Source organism: Selaginella moellendorffii, unplaced genomic scaffold, assembly GCF_000143415.4.
Source record: "Selaginella moellendorffii unplaced genomic scaffold, v1.0 SELMOscaffold_10, whole genome shotgun sequence".
Classification (NCBI taxonomy): domain Eukaryota; kingdom Viridiplantae; phylum Streptophyta; class Lycopodiopsida; order Selaginellales; family Selaginellaceae; genus Selaginella; species Selaginella moellendorffii.
Window position 1 is genome coordinate 494621 of NW_003314271.1, and position 21623 is coordinate 516243.

The following is a 21623-nucleotide window of genomic DNA, read 5'->3' on the forward strand; positions in this document are numbered from 1 at the left end:
TATGAGCCGGAATGGCGTGGGAAAAGAAGGAAAGAAGCTCGAACCCGGCACCTCCCACTTGGCTGCGACAACGCAGTGCTTTTGCTGACGCGTGTCACGGCAATTCACCTGTCCGTGGCCTAGTGACGTGTCCAGTGACGTGGAGTAGTACGTGGACCAGACCTAGAATGCCCGAGCCTGCTAACGAAGGGAAGCTAACGGAGCTATAGTGGCGGCCCGCAATTAGGGTTCTAGCGTCCGAGGGAGCGAGCGCGGGCGCGGGAGGCGCTGGTCGTGCGGCTGCTGGTTTGTGGAGGTTTTATTCGTTGTTTTCTCACTCCCAGGGTTTTGGGTAGGGTTTAAGCGCTTTGTGGCAGCCATTGGGGCCATGGCGGAGAAGAAGAAGGCCAAGGCGGACCATGAGGAAGTGTCGGAGGTAGATAACGAGCTAGTTAGCGCTATTGAGAAGTTACAGGATGTACAAGACGAACTTGAGAAGGTACTGAGGAATTTTGGGGATTTTGCGAGTGCTCAGTGAGCGTGAATTGGATTGACAGGTAAACGAGGAAGCTAGTGATAAAGTTCTGGAAGTTGAGCAGAAGTACAATGAGATCCGGCGGCCCGTTTACAACAAGAGGAACGAGATTATTCGAAGTATACCGGATTTCTGGCTCACTGCTGTAAGTGGAGAGAATGTAGGCCATTTTTGTCACTAAGTCGGGGGTGTGTGGATCATAGTTTCTGAGCCATCCAGTTCTATGCGATCTGCTAAGCGAGGAGGACCAAAAGGTTTGCCTCCATTCAAAAAAATGTTTTTTTTTCCTCAAGTTTTCTGGCATTGATTGACACGTAACACAGGTTTTCAAGCATCTACAGTCTTTGGATGTAGAGGATTTCAAAGACGTGAAATCTGGATACTGCATCACATTCGTAAGTCGTTCTTTGCACGTTCCCTCGGCATTTATTAAGCGTTTCAATTCCTTCTCTGTTTTTTTTTTTTTTTTATAATATTTTTATTTGTGTGTGTGTGTGTGTCTCGGACAGTCGTTCAAACCAAACCCATACTTTGAAGATACAAAACTAGTAAAGGTTTTCCGGTTTTCCGATGAAGGTACAACTTCGATTTCTGGCACGAAGATTCGATGGAAAGACGGAATGGTAAACGCAGAGCTTAGTTGATTTCTTGCGCAACTGACTTGGTTTTGTTCACAGGATTTAACAAACGGTGCCGCTGTAGAAAAGGAAGGCAACAAACGGCCTTTAATAGAAGAGAGGTTTGTTTAATTTGCTCAACAATATTTCATCGTTTTCTTCCCCGCAGCTTTTTCAAGTGGTTTAACGATAGCCAACAGAAGGAAACGACCGAGGGCATCCAAGACGAGGTACCGAATAAAAAAACTGCGTTTGTTTCTAATCCTTCAGGCCATGCTCTCCAGGTCGCGGATGTCATCAAAGAGGATTTGTGGCCCAATCCTTTGAAGTACTTCAACAATGTATAATGCTGTGCATTGCTTTCCAATTGCCGGTTCTGACGAAAAGTGGCAGGATGGCGACTCGGATGAATATGAAGACGAAGAAGAGGACGATGAAGACGGAACGGTGAGCTTGTCTCAGTTTTTTTCTTTTTAATCACATCCAAGATCTCAGGGCGCAAAGCGAGTTGCCGATGGTTTTGAAGAAGAAGAAGAAGAGCCAGACGACGACGACGATGAGGAGTAGAAGCTGGTGCGCGAGCGATGTTCATAGCTTGAGAAAAATGACCCGCAGCCATATTAACACTACATTTCCGTGAGAGACACACAGAGTGAGTGATAGCAAGTACGAGTTTCTACAGCAAAAGAAGGATTTTCCCGCGTAGGTAGCCTTTCCTTTTTTTTTTTGTTTAGTTTGTCCCCTCTTTGGAAAAGTATCAGGGTTGACTTCCACAAAACAAAAAAGCTTCGAATTCTTGCACCGGCAACTTGAAGCTCACGAGATGAGATGATTGAATTGTTGCAGTAGTGCCAAAGTCGCAGAAGACCTCAACAAAACCATTGAATCCTACCTTTTTTATGGTGGCCGTTGTGCAGGTGCGCAGAATTCTGAAACTTCAAGCTTGAAAACCCCCCGGAATTCAAAGTTAGTAGACAAACAAAGCGAGGAAATCACAGAATCGAGTCGCGATGGTGACGCAAGCACGAAAAGGTGACAGATGGGATCCCAATTCACCCAATCTCCATGGCTACCGACCAAAACCCGCGCGGTCAACCACTCTGTGACCACGGGCCCTGCGAGTGTGAAAGCACTCCTTAGTCAACGCCCACACTGTCAGTCAATGCCTTGTTCGCCCTGACAGGAAAGGAAGCTCCCGCGAAACCCAGCCATGGAAAGCGAGCAGCTTCCACTCACCATCACCGACCAGATCCTAAAACCTCCAAGATCAGCGGCGAACAAGCGAGGATGAGCGGCGGCCAGGAATTCCGTAGCCGGTGCACGTATCACAGAAAGCAAGAAATATTCCCACGACAAATGCGAAACACATGCGCGAAAGAAAGCCCTAATCAAAATGCGCTCAAATGAACAGGGTTTAAAAGCACAAAACCCCACGAAGCTGCTGGCCGGTTTCACATTGCGAGAGTTCGCACTCGGTCTTTAAAGCGTGCACCCTCTCTCCCCAATCCCAAACAAAAGCAACGTTTTTCGCCAATCCAGCTGGCGGACACGAGGAGTCGGGTCGAGACGAGTTAAAACGAGTGCCGCAAGCTATATCTCGGGTTTCTTGGCTGAGCGCCATATATACCATCGCAGCGCGCTGACTTGCAACTCACATTGATTTTGCGCGAAGGTGGGGGTGGCTGACTTTGCCCATTGTTGGAAGTAAAACAGCGCGTTCGGCCGCCGCTGGAATAAGAATCGCCACCGAATTCTCATTCTCGCAGGGAGAGGAAAGATCCTCGCGACGACGAGGCCAGCTTCACAGGGGAGGATCGCGCAAGTAGGAATGTTGGCGGTGATGAATCATGACACGAGCGCGGCCGGAGCATCGTCGCTAGGCTGGAGCGCGAGCAGCATCACCCAGTTTGATTTCAACAGCATCGACTTCGCGGGGATCCAATCGCCCAAGGCGGAGGTGTCCCCGGAGTCCTCGTCCAGCAGCTACGATCTCTCGGCGGTGGTGCCTCCGCCACCGACATTCGCGATCGCGCCCCCCGCGCCAAGAACAACGACAGCAGAGCAGTCCCCTGTTTGCGTGCCGGGCTCCAACCCTCGGCCGCGATTCCGGGGCGTGAGGCGGCGGCCATGGGGCAAATGGGCCGCCGAGATCCGCGATCCCAAGAAGGCCGCCAGAGTGTGGCTGGGGACGTATGATACCCCCGAGGACGCGGCGCGAGCTTACGACATGGCGGCGCTGCGCTTCCGGGGGAGCAAAGCCAAGCTCAACTTCCCAAACGAGTCCAATCGCACCAGGAGCGTCGCCAGCGCCGGGATCGTCAAGTCCTCCTCCTCCTCGCCGCCATTCTCCGCCGCCAGCGCCAGCGCGGCCAATTCCTTTCGCGTCGGTGGCTCCATGTCGGGCAACTTCCATCTCCTGGATCAGATCCAGATCCGCGGCGGGGCCAGCAGCGATGGCGTCACCGCTGCCAGTAGCGCCAGCGCTGGCACCTCGCCATTCGCGTTCCAAGGTCTTCCTGGTTTTTCCGGATCTTCGCAGTTCCATTCCCCGCCACAGCAGCAATTCGAGACGAGTTCCAGCAATCCCAGCAGCTTGTGGCAGCGGCGATCCATCTCGGCCGCCATCTCGCCGCTCCAGACGATCAATCCCCAGCACCAGTACCATCGACACCACCATCTCTCACCACCGCCAACGATTGCCTCGTCCGGAGGAGATTCTTCGAACCTTCCAACGCCGTCCGCGGCAGCTTCGTGGCAGCTCCCACAGCCGCATCCGCCACAGGATATACTCTCGCTCGAGCAGATATTCTCCCAGTCCCCGCGGGTATACCCGGGATATACCGGAGAATATTCACCCGGGATGCTCCTCCGGATGCTCGAGGACCCGTCGCCCAGCCGCGCCCGGCTGGACCCCCCCGCGACCGGCTTTGCGGACGATTCCGATTCGCCCAGGAACTTCTTTCCATGATATGCGGTGTGCCGAAAAGATTCGCTAAAGGATTCGTTTCTTGTACATGACGGACAAGCAACATCAAATAGGCAAGAAAAGAGGAGGTCTTGGACGACACTTGACCAATCATAGATTCGATCAAATCGAGATTCGCCACCTTTTTGTATACTCCACCCTTTACCCTTGCCCTAATAGAACATTCCCCGTATTGGTTTCTTCTTTTTAGGGCTGGATTGAGCGCAATGGCGAAGGCTGGAGCGATGGATCTGGCGTCCGGGCTGGGAGGAAACCTGAGTCGCCGCGATCTGGCGTCATCGGTGGATCAGTAAGCGTTTCTTTCTGTCGCTCCGCGTGGATTTGGAGTGGATCCGGGCGATAGATAGATTGTAGATTGACAGATCCGTTATTTTCTTGCGCTCACGCATTGCTGAGCTCGTGCATTCTCTTGTGCTTGTAGATATGAAAAGTATCACTCCTTTTATGGGGGCGAGGAGGACAAGCGCAAATTCAACTACACGGACATGGTGAGGAGCTTATCAAATGATTTGGACGAAGCTTTTCTTCCTTTTTCTAGTTTGTGCTGAACTTCTTCTTCTTTGGTTTTCTATCTATTTTACTGCTCAGGTGAACAAGTACTACGATCTAGCGACGAGCTTCTACGAATATGGCTGGGGACAATCCTTCCATTTCGCCAACAGGTAATGCGCCTTTGCATAATCCAGGCTTGAATCGATGGAGGAGTTTGCGGAAATGCTACAGGGATTAGCAAACTAGCCATGCGACTTTGATTGTTTCCATGTCGAGGACGTAAACTGGACGTGATGTCTCTTTGTCTCCAGGTTCCAGGACGAAACACTACAGGAGAGTATCAAGAGACACGAGCATTTCCTGGCGCTTCATCTGGGCTTGAAGCCTGAAATGAAGGTATAGTTTGATGATTCAAAGGTGATCTATTTATCTATACGTAAACTTGACGAGGTGCTGGATGTCGGCTGTGGAATCGGTGGACCCTTGCGAGAGATTGCGCGGTTCAGGTATCAGGCAGAGTTCTTTTTGACTGGGTTATCGTTTCACAGATTCGCTGATCTGCTTTCCTTTTCCCCTTTTGTGACTTTGCGTGACAGTGGAGCATCTATTACGGGTTTGAACAATAATGGCTATCAGATATCACGGGGGACTGTAAGTAGAGCTACGAGATAATCTTCGTTTCTCGCTCTAAAGTTCTCGCTTGTTTGTCTTATAGGAACTCAACAAAAAGTATGGCTTGGATAAGACTTGCGATTTCGTCAAGGTACGTTTACATGCTTTTTTATTTTTTAATTTTTGTTCGATGTCAAACCTTGCGTTTTGCAGGCGGATTTCATGAAAATGCCTTTAGCGGATAACACATACGACGCTGTTTACGCCATCGAGGCCACTTGCCATGCTCCAGATGCCGTAAGGTTAAATTTTTTCTTTCTTCCAACTTCTCGTGAAAACATTGCACAGGTCGGATGCTACAAAGAAATCTGGAGAGTCCTCAAGCCCGGGCAGTGCTTCGCAGCTTACGAGTGGTGCATGACAGACGCGTATGATCCTCACAACGAACACCACAACAAGATGAAGGTAAGCTTTCATCTCTCTGTTGTAAGTAATTCACAAGCTTCTCTCCAAAACAGGCCGAGATCGAGCTTGGAAACGGCTTGCCAGACATTCGAACGACGAGACAATGCCTCGAGGCAGCCAAGGAAGCAGGATTTGAGGTATGGAATGTTTTCTCTACTTCTTCTCTCTTGATATGTCTCTTGGTTCTTTAGATACTCGTCGAGGATGATCTAGCAAAGACATCCCCGCTTCCGTGGTACTTGCCGATCGACCCTGGCCGATTCTCCTTGTCGAGCTTCCGCCTAACTCGTCTCGGCAGATTCTTCACTCGCAACCTTGTCTGGGTTCTCGAGTCGATCAAAGTCGCCCCAGAGGGAAGCGGCCGAGTGAGCCAGTTCCTTGAGAAAGGCGCTGATGGTCTCGTCGCGGGTGGCAAGTACGTAAAATTTTTCTCCATCTCTTGATTTGTTTCTCACTCTGGTCTCTTTCGTTTGCTTTTAGGAAGGAGATCTTCACTCCAATGTACTTCTTCCTGGCTCGCAAGCCACTGTGAAGACGAATTCTCAGCGTAAAGGAGAGAACTTTTCTCTGGCTGCGAAGAACACCATTGATGAAACGAAAGCGATCTATTTATGAGGAGTGAAAATAACAAGAGGTAGAACGAAGAACCTCGTAGCAAAACAGTAATTGTAATAAAAGGATGAGAAGATCTTCTGCAAAAATTGTTCCTGGTAGATTCAGATTCCAGGGCCCGGAAGGAAGAGAAGACGATGGATCACCCGACGAATTTAAACCACCAAACCATGGAAGATGGAGAAAAAAAAAAGAAAGAAAGAATTCGCTTGCCTGTCGATCTAATCGCCCAAGTGGAAGTAGAGTCGATCGATGCGACAAAGACGATTAAATCTTCTCTAGAAGCGCATGCCACCAGGACCCGAGGCTCGCTTCTCGTTGTTCCTTCTCGTCACGTAAACGTAGCCTCCACCGACCGCGAAGATCACGCCCGCGATCACCCCAAACGCGATCCCAGCCTTGGCTCCACCTGAGATCCCAGAGCTCCCACCACCACTGCTGACCCTGTCCACCGGCTGGTTCTCCGCGGCCGCGGAAGTGGGCGGTGATCCTGGCGGCGAAGAGAGCGGCGGGAAGGAATTGCCCGTGCCCTCGTCGCCATCTGATGGAGCTGGTGCTGGGGAGGAGAAGGGCGATGGAGATGGCGACGGAGGCTCGGCGCTACCGCTGGAAGGGCCTGGAGCTGGAACTGGCGCGTTGTCAGGGTTTGAGAGCTCTGGAGAGGGCGCCGGAGAGAACGAGGAGGGGCCGGGCGCCCCGGCCGGCGGAAGCTGCGAGACGACAATGCCGGCGTGGAGGAGCAGTAGAATCGATGCGAGGAGGAGGAGAGGGACCGCTCCGGGCCTCATGGCGCTGGATGATCCAAAAGCCCTACCTAGGGGAAAAGAAGGAGAATGCTTTCCGGGGAGCAAGAAATCCCAAACCTTTCGAGCGCGCTAGCTAGGATCTAGCGTTGTCACTGATCAGCCGCGTGGGTCTCGCGGCCAAGATCCAAAGATTCGCGCTGCGCGACACGGCGTTGAGATCCCTAGGAAGGAAATGGAGAAATTCGAGAGCGAGGCATACCGGAGTGGACGAATTCACGCTCGGCGCTCGCGAAACCTGGCCAGATCTGGCGACGTTGGCACCGCCCCAACCGCGTACGCGAAAGAGGGTGAAGAACAAAGAATGGGCGCCAAAGACTAGTTAAACCCTCGCTAACCGAACGCAGTTAAAACTTAACCGCCACACTTAGGCTAAAGAAGGAGGAACCGCTAGGATGCTGACACGTATTCGCACAGCCTGGATGCCCTAATTAGGGCTGGGGTCATGGACAGAGCCACAGGGAAGATCTTGCTCGTATGACGATGGAGTTTCATATAGCGGGATCTTGTGGAGAAATTGTCTCGCAGATTACGCTTGCATTGACCAGGGCAATGAACAGGCTGCCACAGGGCGGTGTTTGATCGCATCGCACGCCAGATCTTCTGTTGGTCCATCAATGATTCATCGCTTTCGTCGACTGCACGAGTCGAATTGATCACTCCCTTGCGAAGCAATTGGGGCTTTTTTTTCTTGGATAGTTTTGGCGGCAAGAGCGGGGCATATCTCCGGAGATTCCTTTTTTTAAAATCGCCTTAAAGATTAGTATATTCTCCCGTGAATTTTGGAGAGATGGACGGCTGCGATGCGCCTGATCTATCGAATCTTCAAAGAGATGGGCTGGCTGCGTGGAGGGACAACCGAACACTGTGGCCATGGCGGACGAACCCTAGTCTACAGGCACGAGCGCCTAGGGTTTTTCCTGGAGGAATGGGGGCGGGCAGGCGCGGCGGATCTCGGCGAGAGCTAGCGAGGTACGATTGATGCCCGCATTGTCCATGACGCCGCCGCTCGGATTCGCCGTGAGCTGCTGCTCGATTCCAGATTCGTGTTGCCGGCCTATGAGCTGAAAGGAGCAGTGGTAGCGGCGGGAAGAACCATGGGGCAGATTATCGACGAGGAATCGCCTTACAGCCACAGCCCAGCTCATTGGGCTGTTGCCCGAGGCGATCACGCGCTGCTTCGACGGATTCTCAATGGGCTTCCAAATCTCCCCAAGGCTGGAGAGGTGAAGCTCGAGGCAGAGTCACTGCGAGCGGAGGAGAAAGCCGAGGTGCTCTCTTCGGTGATCGATAGGCGCGATGTGCCAGGGAAGGAGACGCCACTTCACTTGGCTGTCCGGCTGGGAGACGCTACCGCAGTGGACATGCTCATGGCTAAAGGCGCCGATTGGAGCTTGCAGAACGAGAGAGGATGGAGCTCCTTGCAAGAGGCCGTGTGTACTCGCCAGGACGCTCTTGCGATGATCATCATCAAGTACTACCAGCCTCTAGCTTGGGCAAAGTGGTGCCGGCGCTTGCCAAGGATCATCGGCTCCATGACGAGGATGCGTGATTTTTACATGGAGGTGACTTTCAACTTCGAGAGCTCCGTGATCCCGTTCATCGGCCGCATTGCTCCATCCGATACATACAAGATATGGAAGCGGGGATCCAACCTCAGGGCGGATATGACTCTGGCAGGCTTCGATGGGTTTTGGATCCAGCGGTGTGACCAGAGCTTCTTGTTTCTCGGGGACGGGACCCCGGACGGGAAGCTCCCACCAGGCTCGCTTTGTCTACTGAATCACAAGGAGAAGGAGGTGATGAACGCGTTGGAGGGGGCCGGAGCTCCACAGTCCGAGATGGATATAGCTCAGGAGGTGGCAGCTATGTCTAAGACGAATGTTTACCGTCCGGGGATTGACGTCACAGGGGCCGAGCTTGTCCCCAACTTGACTTGGAGGAAACAAGAAAAGGTGGAGATGGTCGGGCAGTGGAAGAGCAAAGTTTATGACATGCACCACGTTGTGATCAGCGTTCGCTCGCGAAGGGTCCCGGGGGCAATGAGCGACGCCGAGCTGTTTGGCGTGCACGAAGAGAGGGAGGAAGAGGACGAGGAGTATGACGATGGAGGGTATAAGGACTTACTCACAGAAGATGAGCAACACCAGCTTACGAATGCGTTGCGGGTCCAGAGTGGGGAGTTCGACGACGAGGGGTTTGTGGAGGCTAGATCAAGCCTTGCGAACGGTACGCTGGCGGAGGCTCTAGCGGAAGAAGACGATCACGAGGAACTCAGGCGAGTACCATCGAAGGAGAAGAAGAAATGGTTCCGGTTCCCGAAGAAGAACACCACCAGAGACACCACGAAGAAGGTCGTTCCGTACAGGGGTTCTGTTAACATTGACGAGAGAGGACCAGCTGACAATGATCCGGACTCAAAGCTGTTGAGACGGCATTCGGACTTTATAGCGGAGGAGGGCATGTCAAGGAAAGGGAAAGAAAAGATTGGAAGGCAGAGCAGTAGCAGGGAAGCAGTTCGGTCCAAAGTTCCTGCCAGTGACGACACAGAGAGCGAATACAAGAAAGGTCTACGTCCAAGTCTGTGGTTAACGAAGGATTTTCCACTTAAAACGGAAGAGCTCATACCTCTGCTCGACGTTTTAGCCAGTAAAGTGAAAGCTATTCGGAGATTACGGGAGCTACTCACGACAAAGCTTCCGCCAGGAACTTTTCCTGTAAAGGTACGGACTTTACTTCGGATTTTTGCACTTTCTGGATTTTCTTGACTGTATTATTCTCTTTTTCTTTGCAGATGGCCATACCGGTTGTCCCGACAATCAGAGTGGTCGTGACTTTTAGCAAGTTTGTGGAGCTGGAACCCGAAGAGTTTCACACTCCACTGTCGAGTCCTAGCCAGTTTGATGACGAAGAGGTTCCTCTGAAGGGACCAAAGGCCCCTCGAGAGTCTTCGACTACTTCAAGCTCCTGGATTCCGTGGATAAGGAGCTCCCAGAGCACAGGGAAGGCGGTGTTCCTGGAGGACCATCTGAAAGAAGAGCCTGATCCTTTCCTCATTCCGGAAGATTACACTTGGATTGATCTCAACGAGAAGAAGAAGCGGATGAAGGACAAGAAGAGCAAAAGGAAGAAGAACAAGAAGCAGCAGCCTGATGCATCAGCTGCGGACACGGACTCTAATCCTTGAGAGGAACAGAGGTACGCTGACAGTTTTCTTATTTTAAGTTTCGTATCGCTTTCTTACGTTGTGATGAAGCAGGAACAATCACCATGATGGTCGCTTTCACGCAGGTTCCAAGCAGCATTGCGTGCGTTTCGTGTGTATACCAACTTTGTGTGAATTCTCAAAACTGGGGTCCGATTATTTGATCCCGAGCGCACATCGCTGTCTGTCAGTAACTCCCAAAGCTTTGAAGCAGCTCCAGAAGAGTCCATAAATCGAGAGAATCTACCTAAGCGCTCTCCTTTCCATAAAATGCTCTGATCTCCTCTCTCTCTCTCCCTCAATCAATTCAGTGTCGTTGCTATCGAGTTCCTTCCTCTTTTCTCTCGTCTTTTTTCTTGGGGAGTGTTTCACTTTACGCCATAGTTGCTTGCAGGGACTTGCTTCTTGCGAGCGCAGACCATAATGTAAGAGTCAATTTTGATTTTCTGATAACTGACCAGGCCGCTCGTCTCGAACAGCTCGTCCAGTTCATCCTCAAAGAAAAAAATTTTGGTGCCGAAGATCTTCTCTGCGGCCTACACACGAGAAAGGTAAGGAAGTGATCGAATATTTCATGAACTTGTATACCAGTCTCATAAACTTCTGCGTTGTTTGCAGCTTGGATTTCCATCTGGGAAGGAATGTGGTCGCAACCAGGACTCCTCCAGGCCGAAGAACACGACAGATCTCTGCAATCTGAGAAAAACGAGAAGGGAAAAGCTGAGATAAGTTTTTCTTTTTCTCTGGTTCCATCAAGTTAACGTATTACTGCAATTGATGGCGACTCCCAGCAGTGCAATGCAGCTCCTGAATAGACGGCCGAGATGCTGCCCGATGCGAAAGGAAGCCTCGATGCATCAGCTCTGACGAGAACGACTTTCCTGAAGAAGAAAGGATAAGGAGGTTTCAATCACACAAGAAGGACAGACGGCTCACTCGTTCCATGGAGATTGCTTCTCGTTGAGCAACGCATGGCACTGGATCAGCATTGCCTCGGAGAAGTCTGCCGCAACCACGGCGGTGAAGGTAGCGGACTTTGCAAACCGTCGAGAGTGGAGGCCGGTGCCACAGCTGATGTCGACGAGCAGATTCTCTTCGTCGGGTCTGGAGGGATCAACAGCAGTTTGGAGGAAAGTCTCGGCCAGCTCCACCTGAAGAACAAAGAGAGTGAGTCGAGACGATCGCTGCGAGTTGGAGAGAATGGAGAAGCAACCTCTCTGTCGGGACCGGGGAACCCAAACTTCTCGAAGCTCTTGCGCCAGTTCTCCTCGTAGATGAGAGAGATCCATTTCGTCCTGCGAGAAGGTAAGGTTTGATCATCACTCCAAGCGTTTGTTAGCGAGTAACTCTTTCTTTTTTTGTGTGGGCGACAAACCTGAAGAGCCTGACTCCAATTGGAAGAGTCTCCTGCCAAGTGCTGCGATTGGCACCCAGCGTCAAATCGATGAAAGTTCCATCGCTGGGAAAGTCCTTGCTGCAAGTTTGGCACCGCAAGATTGACTTGGCGATTGCTGCGCTGCAAGAGAAGAAGAAAAAGCGATCGATCGATCGAAGAAGATAAGAAAAAAAGGAGAAGAGAGAGAGAGAGAGAGAGAGGAACAAAACTTACCGATTAAATCCTTGGGGTCCATGCCGGCTGAGTGGCTCCAAACATGTGGGGCAAGCAAGATTTCTTGGGCTGGTTGTCTGGAAAGAAAGAAAAGCAAGAAAAAGTATGAATTGAGTTGACTCAAGGGATCGCATTGCTAGAGGGAGAATGAGATCACACCTGAGTAGAGAGCGGCGGTGGTGGAGATTTTTGAGCGATAGCCATGAAGGAGACGAAGAATTGGACGCGGCGCCGCCAATTCCAGCGGGGCTTGTCTTGTTGGAGCCGGCAATTGCTGCTCCCTGCTGCCTCCTGGGGAACAAGAGCGCGGTTTAGTGTCGTCACTCTGGGGAGCAAACGCGCAGCAATGCCCCGCATCAAATCCAAATGCTGGAGGAAGGATTGATTGGAGTGACAAGCCGAGAAGGAGATAATCTAAGACCAGCAAAGAGGAGGAGGGGATGAAGGATTCATCCGAGATCTATCCATGCTTGCTCTTGCTCGTGTTCTTGGCTAGTTTTGCTGCTAGCGCTGCCAGTGGTGAGTGTCACAGGAGAAAACAATATAGCAGTCGTCATCTGGGATTTTTTGCGCTACACACAAGTGTGAATGTGTGTGCCAATGAATGAATGAATGCCTACACAACTAATACTCTCTTGCTCATAGCTAGGGAGCTAAAATATCCCCTCTTTCTCTTTCTCTCTCTCTCTCTCTCTCTCATCGATCCCTCTCTTTCCATCTCTCTCTCTATCATCTCCTCCTCCAATCTCTTGCTTCTCACACACATTGCAGAGAAAGGGGATTGATTGATTGATTGATCTCCCCTCTCTTTGTTTTTTCCTCTGCGCAAACACACCATAGCCAACAACCATTCACACCCAACAGCAAGACCACAGCACAAATCCGACAAAAATTCGCCGCAGGCTTTGCCTTGCATACCAGAAATCGTCGTCGTCGTCGTCGTCGTCGCCGTCGATACCAATCGCGAGCGCTATCGCTGCAAGGAAATTTCGATTCATCCATGGATTGGCTGCCCACTCTTATACCACTGCCTCTCTCTCTCGCGGGTGGATTCTTTACCATTTGTTTCGCGCTATATTTTATGCGGCTCTGAGGGAAGTCCATCCCGCGATTGTCAGCAGCTGGAAGAGAAATTGTCAATGCCGCGACTAGTTTTTCTAGTGGATTGTTTACTCTTTGCGGACCGATTGGATCCAGAACTGGAAAATCATACTTCTAAATGATTGACCAAGCGACGATCCCTCCATGAATCTCATGGGGATCCCCCGCGGCAAAAGGAAGAGAAATCGATTTGGGTGGGTCGAAACCGCCAAATTGGGCGCCACTGGGCGCCGATTCGATCCGATCGTCCGCTGCCTGGAGCGCGATCGATCATCAATCGACCAAGAACAAATAAACGCTTTCATAGAAGCCACTAAACTATGGAGATTGTACGCTCCCCACCATGATCCTCAAGATCACACACCACACAAGGGTGGCTGGTGGAATAATAAATCACATATTCCCCGGATTTTGAATTTGAAATGGATGGATAGCGCCTTTGCCCATTTAAGGCACATACGCTCAAACCGTATCTATACTGTGGCTCATACGTCTCGGTCGTATAACGTTATTCCTCATTCAATACCGACGGCTCCGTACGGCAAGTGGGCCACCCTCTGGGCCAGGCTGGCCCATGGTCCAGGGCTCGATTCTCGTTAAGCTCGTGAAAGCTTGCGTTTGATGATTAAGCGAATTTTTAGTTTGGAGCTCATGTGATTGATTAACAATGATAATGGTTTCAATATTACATACATACAACAAGCAGTAGTAGCACCACCACCAATGTAATAATTCGCTCTGTGTGTGTGTGTGTGTGTCAAAACTTGGACGAAGAAGAACGAAAGAATTCCCTGTTTTCGAGTGTGGTTTCGCATCAAAGGTGCTGTAATTGTACTCCAGCTTCGTTGTCGTGCTGCTGTTCTTCGATGGTCTGTTCTTCGATGGTTTGATACGAGTGCTGCTTGTTCCTGCGAAATCTCCACAGCTGCCAGTAAATTACACCTCCGGCCGTGCAAACCAGAATGATGCAAACGGCGACGATCAGTGTCGCGGCAGCGATCTCGCGCTGACGAGATCCTCCCATTTGCCTGAAACTAAACGCAGGACTGAGCTGTCCGGAAGAAAAAAGTTTTTTGAGAAGAACTTACTTTTGGCGCTCAAGAACTCTACAGCTGGTGAGATTGTAGACTCCAAACACCTCCGACAAGTGGACTTCATGCCGCTCCAAACGTGAGATGAGCTGCTGCCAAGTTTTCTCACTTCTTAGTGCCCGCAGAAGAAAAAGACACGAACATTACCTTGGTCGAGTCCATCTCATTTGGAAAAGCCATCCAAGCCACCACGATACTGCTCCCAGCAGCCGTGAAGTTGAGAATTCTGACCTGAGAAAGGCTGTCAATGACAAAGAGTTTTAAGCCGTAGAGTTGTACCTGATCGAGATCTAAATCCAGCTCTCGGGCTACGTCCTTGACGAACTCCGCGGTTAAGCTGGCAAAAGTGGTGTAATTCGTTGCCAGCAGCATGCTGACTTCGATAGCTCCGGCCATGTCTCCTGCGCCAACAGAAGGAGACGGGGCCGGAGGGAGCAAGAACTGAGCAGGCTGTGTCGAGTGACCGGGCTCGTTCGTCTCGGGCAGTCTGCTCCACAGGTCGTTGCACTTCGTCTTTAAGAATCCAATCGATGCCTTTCCACGGTTGTAAGTCACAAGCATGTTTCTCACGATAATCCCTGCCATGATTCGGCAACGTCGCCAGGCTGAAAATCATCAAGTAGAGTTTGTACCTCCTAATAAAGTTGTCGGGTCTCCGTTCTCAAACACTCCCAAGCAGTATGCTCCAGAGATTTTTGTGTGCTGCGATGTTCACATGTGGAGAGAGAAAGAATGAAACCAATGTTTTTCGACTTTGGAAACACTTAAAGACAATCTCACCCGAAACAGGTAGTTCTCTGGCGAGAGAGTTACGCTCTGACCATCTCCGAAAACGAAATCCACAGACGGGAAGAACTGGGACAGATTGGAAACGTTCCTGTTGCGAAAGGAAACAGAAGTTAAGGGTGGGTTGAAATGGCATCTGCATGTACACTCACGTCCCGGCCCCGGCGTAGCAAATATCTTTAAACTTTTCATCCGGACCTGGCACCTCCTTAAGGCTTCCAACCTGTTCCTTCACCTGGAAGAAAAGGATTTCAAAAGATTCGTAAGCATGATTGACAGTTACGAGCGCTCTCTCGCACTTACTGCACTTTTAAAAGCCTGAAACGCAGCTCCAGGGAAGTACGCGTATGTCGTTCCGCTGTCCAGAACGGTGCCATACTTGCCATCAAAAACTTCGGGCTTTAAGCGCAACGGGCTACCACCAACACGAATTCCTTTGAGCATCAAGTTGTAATAAGGACTGGAAAAAAAGAAGATGTCAACTCTAACAAAGTCAGAAAGAATGAAAGAATACCTGCGATGGGGATCAGACGCCGTAAAAACCATGTCTTTTGGGGGCTGAAAACCACCGAGTATCATCGCACCACCCCCCTCGTCCATTCCTCCATAACAAAGAGAGAAAACGTCCTCCATGGCATTCTTCTCAACGAGCTGGTCGATGATGCTCAGAGGACCTCGTCCCAGTCCGATAATTCCATCCGCAGTCTGATCATACAAGTCCCCCGTCTCGGCAGTCTCGCAGCCGAAAACGAGACGCTGGCCACCGAGATCGCTGCTGTTGCTAAAACCTATCACGTCCTTTCCAAGCACTCCACTGCTTGTGCTCTTCTCCGCATACTGGCGCTGATACTTGCCTGCGGGAGACTTGAGAGCCTTGCAAAAAGCTTGTGAAAAACTTACAGAAGTGCTACTTACAACGTGATCCATCACAGAAACCCGTGCTGCATTCGCTCCCACACTCGAGAGGCTTGTAAGAGGACGACAAAGCTGGAGAAAATCTGGGATCCTGCAAGAAAAAAAAAGAGCAAAACATTTTTTTGGGAGAAAGAAAGGAAGATCTATCTACCTGGTGATTGCCACAGTGAGTACACGAAGAACAAGGAACGTAAGTGACAGTGCTTCCAGTGTCGACAATGAGAGAAAATTCGTGAGGTGGTGTTCCAATCTTAACTCTGCTTGTATAATACCTGCAAGAATTTGGATTGAGCGTGGCTGCGCCAGAGGAGAGAAAGGAGCAAACGAAATTCGAGACAACAGACCCTTTAGTGAGGAGATCGTCGTGTAAATCCATTCGCGCACTTCCCAGCAGCTCCCTGTCGCGCCTACGATGAGAATTTGCGACGAGCTCCAACGGCATTACCATCGGATTGGCGAAGACAGAGAGCATTCCTAGTTGAGCCAGTGACAATCCAAGGAGGAACAGAGCCTTGTGCGCCATTGTGGTGCTCTGCCCTAGATCGTAACTTAGGTCTACCTTCGTCACGTTCAAAATTATTATTATTCTTTTATTTTGATTTGAATGAAACACAAGTTTAATCTAACTCTGAATCTATTGAATCTTTTCCCTAACTATCGTTACCTTTAGGATGAGTCAGATTACAGTGTGAAATGTACTTTACTCTCATCTGGACTAAAGTGCCATGTCAATCAAACATTAAACCAAATTAAAAATTATCCAGATGCTAGCATTTGAATGGATTATTCTAAGAGGAGTGAATTTTACTAGGGACTAAAACAAGGGGTAAGTTTACTCCTGAGAGAGTGAAGTTTACTTTTGGTCCATTTACATGTGACCATAGTTTTAGTGAAGGACCAAGAGTAAAGATTGCTTTGAAAAAAAGGGGTGGGTGGTTGAGGCATGTGACCTGGCTCTAAAACCAAACAAAAGCTCAAGAAAACATTCTTCCCTCCAAGAAAATTTTTAAATCTTTTTTCTATGAAAACCTCCCCTTTACTTGTAACATCTGTATTAATAATAATTGTTTTTAGTATTTCTTTATTTTATTTTTGGTAGTATTATATTTTAAAATATTATTTTTATAAATATTTTCATACCAAGTGAAACTATAAAGTTAAATAATATATCTGATATCTATAATAAAATTGTTTATGTTTAGTGTTTGTTCTTATAATTTTGTCTATGTCTCAGTAACATTAGTTCTTTTAAAATATTAGTGTACTAAATATATTTATATTCTATATATGTATATACAGTATATATTTAAAGGAAATGTTTTTTATTAAATTCCATATTTTTGTATACACCCAGCATTTGCTAGGCATTTGAAGTGTTGGAGTGTTGGTAAGGTAGTTTATTAGGTATAATTGCTAATTAGGGGGAAAATTCATTTAATATTTTATATAGGCGTATAAGAAGAAGGATTTTGAATTGGCATTGGTGAATTACTCCAAAGCAATCGAGTTCGACAACAATCCTATCTCACAAATAGAGTGGTGGAAAGTTCTCTAAAAAAAGTGATCAATGCACTAATACAATTCATCCTTGGGACAAAGACATTATTAGAGGGGAAGAATTGTTAGGTGTCAATTTTGACCAAATGGTCAATATGGTCAAAGGTAAACTAAAGCATCAGAGGGTAAGGAACTTAACCTACCCTAAGGGATTTTAGTGGAGCAATTGTGCAGTAAAGCTTTTGAGGTAACTTTGGATCATAACACTAAATAAGAAGTTTCATTCTCAGAAGTACATAATTATAAATATTAATTATGATGTTTTCCACAATAAATTATTTTTAATTATGGACCCTTTTGAAGCTTAGTGTTATTTCTTTGAAAATTCTCCCCAAATGATTACTATTTATAATGATTATAAAAACCTTTAATATTGGTCTTTGACATACATCTTCAATCATATCAGTAGTCACAATCACTATCTCACTTCTGAGATAGCGATTTATGATTGTACATTACCTAGAGAAAGCAAATGAAAAAGTTAATGCTCTTACTCACCATAGTTATCTCAAAGACTTTACATTCAAATTTCAGTATCAAACTCTCCTTAATTCCTCTCAGTTATAAATCAATTCCCTTACACAATTCTTTGCTCCTCTTAATCACTTCCTCAAGTTACAAATTAAAGTAATTTAAGCCATCAATCCATTTGTCTATGTGATGCTTTTCCAATCTAACATAATGAGTATTAATTTTTTCAATTTTGGGATTAATTCCTTCATCAATATGCTTAATTGTGTGTACTTGATAGTGTTGCAAATGTGACTTCGGGTATCAAAAGTTACCTGTCAGCCAGTCCTTACAGACACTCTTTCCTTACTGCCACGATGGCACGAGGTCAGTATTGCTGGTTCTCTTTATTAGCCCCTCTTGTTCAAGTGTTAATTTACTGGGCTTTGCATCTGTACTTGGCCGGATGAGCATAAGGACGGAATTCCTAAGTGTCTATTCAGCTAAGCATACTTAGCTTGGCTTTTTAGTTCTCTTTTGCTCTGTCTTGCACTGGCTTGACAAGAACCCTCGTGTATTGAGATAGTCTTTCAATATCGCTGGATGATAGCTTACTGTGTCTGCCAAACACCCTTGCTATCATGCCCTTTGTGTTAGTCTCATTTCGGTCCCAAATGCTATTTATGGAAAGTGTTTAGATTTGCTCATTTGGCATATTTACGGAATGTAGAGATTGGCCTGAACACAATGGGGTTCGTCCCGTGTCCAAATTCGCATTCTAGCACCATTTCATATTTAGTAAGTTTCGAGCTTGTCCCAGAGACTAACTCTTGATACTAAAGGAGGCTTGGGGTGAAAGCCCAAAGCGTGTGTTCCTCAAGAGGGGAGGGAGCAGGGGGGAGGGGGGGCAGGGGCGGGCGGCTGTGGGGGGTTCCAAATGTATAGTTGGGATAGTGGGTACGTCAGGCATGGCCCACCAACCTGAGGTATAGTCTAGCTCCCACTTGCATGCCTATCCTTGTTTTGCGTCTGGCTTGAGTCTAAGCCCAAGCTCTATTCCATGCTAGCTGGTGGAGTACCCATATCCTCGCGTTAGGCCACTGGTATGCTGAAATAGCGCAAAACTCCGTTTAGCTCCATTTTGCTTGCTGGTCCTGGCATTGGGATGTTGGTTGCTTTAGGACTGTTCCAAGTCGCTCCGGGCTCCTGTCCCTTCGCTCCTTGGGCTGTATGCTCAGGGGTTGCTCCGTGGTTCGGTTTTGTCACTCTTTGGCTCCATGCTTGGGAGTTTGGCACCATTCCTTCGTTTAGTGGCCCAAGGCCCTGAACCTTGGGTTCCACACCACATTCCTTTGGACATGTGTCATGTGACATGTGGCATCTGTCACGTGGCATATGAAGGGTTTAGGTTCCGTTTCGTGGTGTTATCCTATGGTAAATCACCATAAGATAAATGGTCAAAACCACGTGCGCTACATTTGGTATCAGAAGATGAGTCTTAGCAAGTACTATTCAATGAGATTGGGCAATTAGTCTCATTGCATATGCAGAGATGAAAACGATGATCCGAGTGGGTACACGTTTGGGTGCTAAGACTTCGCATTCGTTCCTTGGGTATGGATTTGTTTAGTATTTTGTTAGTATGGATTTGTAGTTAGTATTTTGTTCCTTGGGTTTGCCCATAAGGTGTTGAAAAGGGTTATAGCATTTACTTGCTATGGCTTGTTGGTTTATCCGTGAACACTTAGAGTAGATTGTTGGATGGAGAAAATGTGTAGTTGAGGCAATAACATCACTAGCACTTGTGTTAGTGAAAGTGGCATTGTTGTTTGAATGATAAAGAATTTTCCTTAAAGCTTGATTTTCCATGTCATTTTTTTTGTCAGTGTTTTTTGCTTCACATTGGATGTTGAAGGTGGTTGAAGAAGAGTGTTAGTGCAAATGTGGATATCCGAAGATGCGGTCTTCGTGATCAAGCCTTGGATGTTTATTTTGCATTTTTGCGGATGTCGGTGTTGGATGTCGGAAGTATAGGCAAAGATGTTCGAAGCTTAAGCATATTGATGGATCATGAGAATTGGTGTTGAGGTGAACCTATGTGAAGTAGTAGGTAAGAGGAAGTTGGTTGAGTCTTGAAAGTTTGCATTCTTGGATTGAGAGTCATTCTTTCTCTAGGATGGAAATTTTTCCACAAATTTTCTTAGGCTTTTCCAATGGTTGATCTATCAGTCACTTTGCTCGAAAACCATTTCGTTTTTATAGGCTAATACAAACTAATAAAAGGGTTGAAGTTAACTTTGGTTGGCTTAGACCTTAGTAAATAGTTTGTATGGTGTAGCCCGAAAGGGATTCTGACTTTTGGGGCTAAGGCAATTGAGTTGGATAGAGTTTAGAGTTGGTTTAGAAAAGTGGCCATTGCGCTTTTTTAAGAAGGGTGACTCTTATGCCTTTCTTTTGTAGCATTATGCTCGGTGGCAAGTTGCACCTTGCATTTCATTACACTCTATAAGAGTAATGAGCTCTCACTAATCCTGACTTAGTCTTGGTGGTTTTGCACCTTGGCTGAGGATGGTGATGTCCAACTTAGTTGTTTGAGGTTGAGATGTTGGTACCCGTATTATAGCTTTGTCTATAAAGAGGTTATGTACCGATATGAGTCCATTTCATGGTCTTCATTTTAGTTTCGACTAAGTGTTAATCGCATAGCTAGCCTCTTCAAGGCATGCTCAGAGCTAGTGGCTAAATGTTTTAGTGAGTTTATTGTGGTTGTGTTGGATTCGAGTGGTCATTTAGTTTGTGCTTATCTATGAATTTTTATCTCATACCTGGGGTATCACATTCATGTTAGATAAGTATATAACTTAATGACGTGAGTTTAGTGTTTGGGTCTTGTGAAGGCAAGTTGAAGAGCTATTGTTAGTTGCTTTGCAACTAGTGATTGCTTGTAGACTTTGTCAACGATTGTTTGATACTTGCTTTACTCGATGATGATTTAGCAATGATGGGCTTGCTTTACCGGATGGTGTTGCGGAGGATCGTGTCGTTAGACTTACATGAGTTTTTCATGTTGGCATGTCAACTCTACCTCTATCGATATCATTTGGTTACATTTGGTCTATAGTGTTGGATTTCATTGAGTCGTGGATGTGGTGAATCACTCCTTGATGATGTTTTATCTGAAACTGAGTATTGCTGAAGGATTTGTCTCGGATACTAACTCAGTATCTTTGACTTTGGTTAGCTTGGTTGCTATAGAGCTTTGAGTGGTGATTTACTCTTGCTTTCTTATAGCTTTTTTCTGGTGCTGATAGCATTGAAGTGATGCCTTGTTGTTGACATTGTTGATATTGAGATTTGAGTGAAATAACATATCCTTCCAAGGATTGATATTGAGTTTCATTAGTCTTGATGAAGATAGTGTTGATGATTTAGCTTCTTTGTGTTGTTGGCATTCATACATTTGTTAATTAATAACTATGTTGACGTTCAAATGAACTGAATGGCAAGTTGAGTTAGTTGTGTTCTCGACAAGGTTGCTTAGTTAAGGTTGAGCTTTAGCTTTTTCTTGAAAAGTGAGTTAGTCGTGGACTATACTAGCTTTACGAGATGAAGAGTTAGTGATCGATATTGAAATGTTTGAATCCTTTGTTGGATTTCAGTTGAAATATATTGATCATTGATAATTCTTTTTGTGCTTGTTACGATGTGCGTTACATCTTGCTATAAATAGATTCATGGAGGATCATTTAGTGATCACTTGTTGAGCATAGCTCCATTATACTTAGGTTTTGGATTGATGCAGAAATAC

The 21623-nt window shown here is 47.5% G+C and overlaps 7 protein-coding genes and 1 long non-coding RNA gene across 11 annotated transcripts; 5 read left to right on the forward strand and 3 right to left on the reverse strand.

Moving 5' to 3' along the window:
* The first annotated feature begins 165 nt into the window (after positions 1–165).
* LOC9650063 (NAP1-related protein 2) lies at positions 166–1939 on the forward strand. 2 transcript variants are annotated; one of them, XM_024673416.1, is made up of 11 exons: positions 166–285; positions 336–478; positions 537–659; positions 718–768; positions 838–909; positions 1024–1137; positions 1192–1253; positions 1301–1361; positions 1416–1472; positions 1525–1578; positions 1627–1939. In XM_024673416.1, the coding sequence occupies exons 2-11, from the start codon at positions 368–370 to the stop codon at positions 1696–1698; spliced, it is 777 nt and encodes a 258-aa protein (XP_024529184.1). In that variant the 5' UTR covers positions 166–285; positions 336–367; the 3' UTR covers positions 1699–1939. The 2 variants fall into 2 exon arrangements, with proteins under 2 accessions (XP_024529184.1, XP_002968098.2); XM_002968052.2 differs by having other exon boundaries at positions 1301–1472.
* Positions 1940–2575: 636 nt separating this feature from the next.
* LOC112345858 (ethylene-responsive transcription factor ABR1-like) lies at positions 2576–4120 on the forward strand. The gene has a single exon (XM_024673414.1). The coding sequence runs from the start codon at positions 2960–2962 to the stop codon at positions 4097–4099; it is 1140 nt and encodes a 379-aa protein (XP_024529182.1). The 5' UTR covers positions 2576–2959; the 3' UTR covers positions 4100–4120.
* Positions 4121–4230: 110 nt separating this feature from the next.
* Positions 4231–6387, forward strand: LOC9631187 (cycloartenol-C-24-methyltransferase 1). The gene is made up of 12 exons (XM_024673415.1): positions 4231–4406; positions 4539–4605; positions 4706–4779; positions 4921–5005; positions 5060–5115; positions 5206–5260; positions 5325–5372; positions 5435–5518; positions 5570–5686; positions 5740–5823; positions 5878–6101; positions 6167–6387. The coding sequence occupies exons 1-12, from the start codon at positions 4324–4326 to the stop codon at positions 6216–6218; spliced, it is 1029 nt and encodes a 342-aa protein (XP_024529183.1). The 5' UTR covers positions 4231–4323; the 3' UTR covers positions 6219–6387.
* On the reverse strand, positions 6277–7433 carry LOC9631188 (lysine-rich arabinogalactan protein 18). Of its 3 annotated transcripts, none has more exons than XM_002968360.2 (3): positions 7304–7433; positions 7162–7241; positions 6277–7108 (listed from the first exon to the last, which is right to left on the reverse strand). In XM_002968360.2, the coding sequence occupies exon 3, from the start codon at positions 7084–7086 to the stop codon at positions 6577–6579; it is 510 nt and encodes a 169-aa protein (XP_002968406.1). In that variant the 5' UTR covers positions 7087–7108; positions 7162–7241; positions 7304–7433; the 3' UTR covers positions 6277–6576. The 3 variants fall into 3 exon arrangements, with proteins under 3 accessions (XP_002968406.1, XP_024529185.1, XP_024529186.1); XM_024673417.1 differs by having other exon boundaries at positions 6277–7112; positions 7304–7432; XM_024673418.1 differs by having other exon boundaries at positions 6277–7241.
* Positions 7434–7927: 494 nt separating this feature from the next.
* Positions 7928–10481, forward strand: LOC9650064 (ankyrin repeat domain-containing protein 13B). The gene is made up of 3 exons (XM_024673410.1): positions 7928–9824; positions 9896–10299; positions 10361–10481. Exons 1-2 carry the CDS (start codon positions 8199–8201, stop codon positions 10286–10288), a joined length of 2019 nt encoding a protein of 672 aa, XP_024529178.1. The 5' UTR covers positions 7928–8198; the 3' UTR covers positions 10289–10299; positions 10361–10481.
* On the reverse strand, positions 10443–12989 carry LOC9631189 (uncharacterized methyltransferase At2g41040, chloroplastic). Its single transcript, XM_024673412.1, has 9 exons — positions 12834–12989; positions 12075–12206; positions 11916–11992; positions 11682–11822; positions 11520–11601; positions 11243–11457; positions 11076–11187; positions 10895–11002; positions 10443–10842 (listed from the first exon to the last, which is right to left on the reverse strand). Exons 1-9 carry the CDS (start codon positions 12975–12977, stop codon positions 10675–10677), a joined length of 1179 nt encoding a protein of 392 aa, XP_024529180.1. The 5' UTR covers positions 12978–12989; the 3' UTR covers positions 10443–10674.
* Positions 11247–12034, forward strand: LOC112345859. The gene is made up of 2 exons (XR_002992203.1): positions 11247–11611; positions 11688–12034. It is a non-coding gene; the product is annotated as an uncharacterized LOC112345859 (long non-coding RNA).
* Positions 12990–13650: 661 nt separating the features above from the next.
* LOC9650065 (aspartic proteinase nepenthesin-1) lies at positions 13651–16360 on the reverse strand. The gene is made up of 12 exons (XM_024673495.1): positions 16153–16360; positions 15960–16080; positions 15809–15899; positions 15408–15747; positions 15197–15353; positions 15046–15128; positions 14888–14984; positions 14740–14809; positions 14387–14685; positions 14255–14338; positions 14105–14199; positions 13651–14050 (listed from the first exon to the last, which is right to left on the reverse strand). The coding sequence occupies exons 1-12, from the start codon at positions 16329–16331 to the stop codon at positions 13831–13833; spliced, it is 1836 nt and encodes a 611-aa protein (XP_024529263.1). The 5' UTR covers positions 16332–16360; the 3' UTR covers positions 13651–13830.
* Between the last annotated feature and the right edge of the window lie 5263 nt (positions 16361–21623).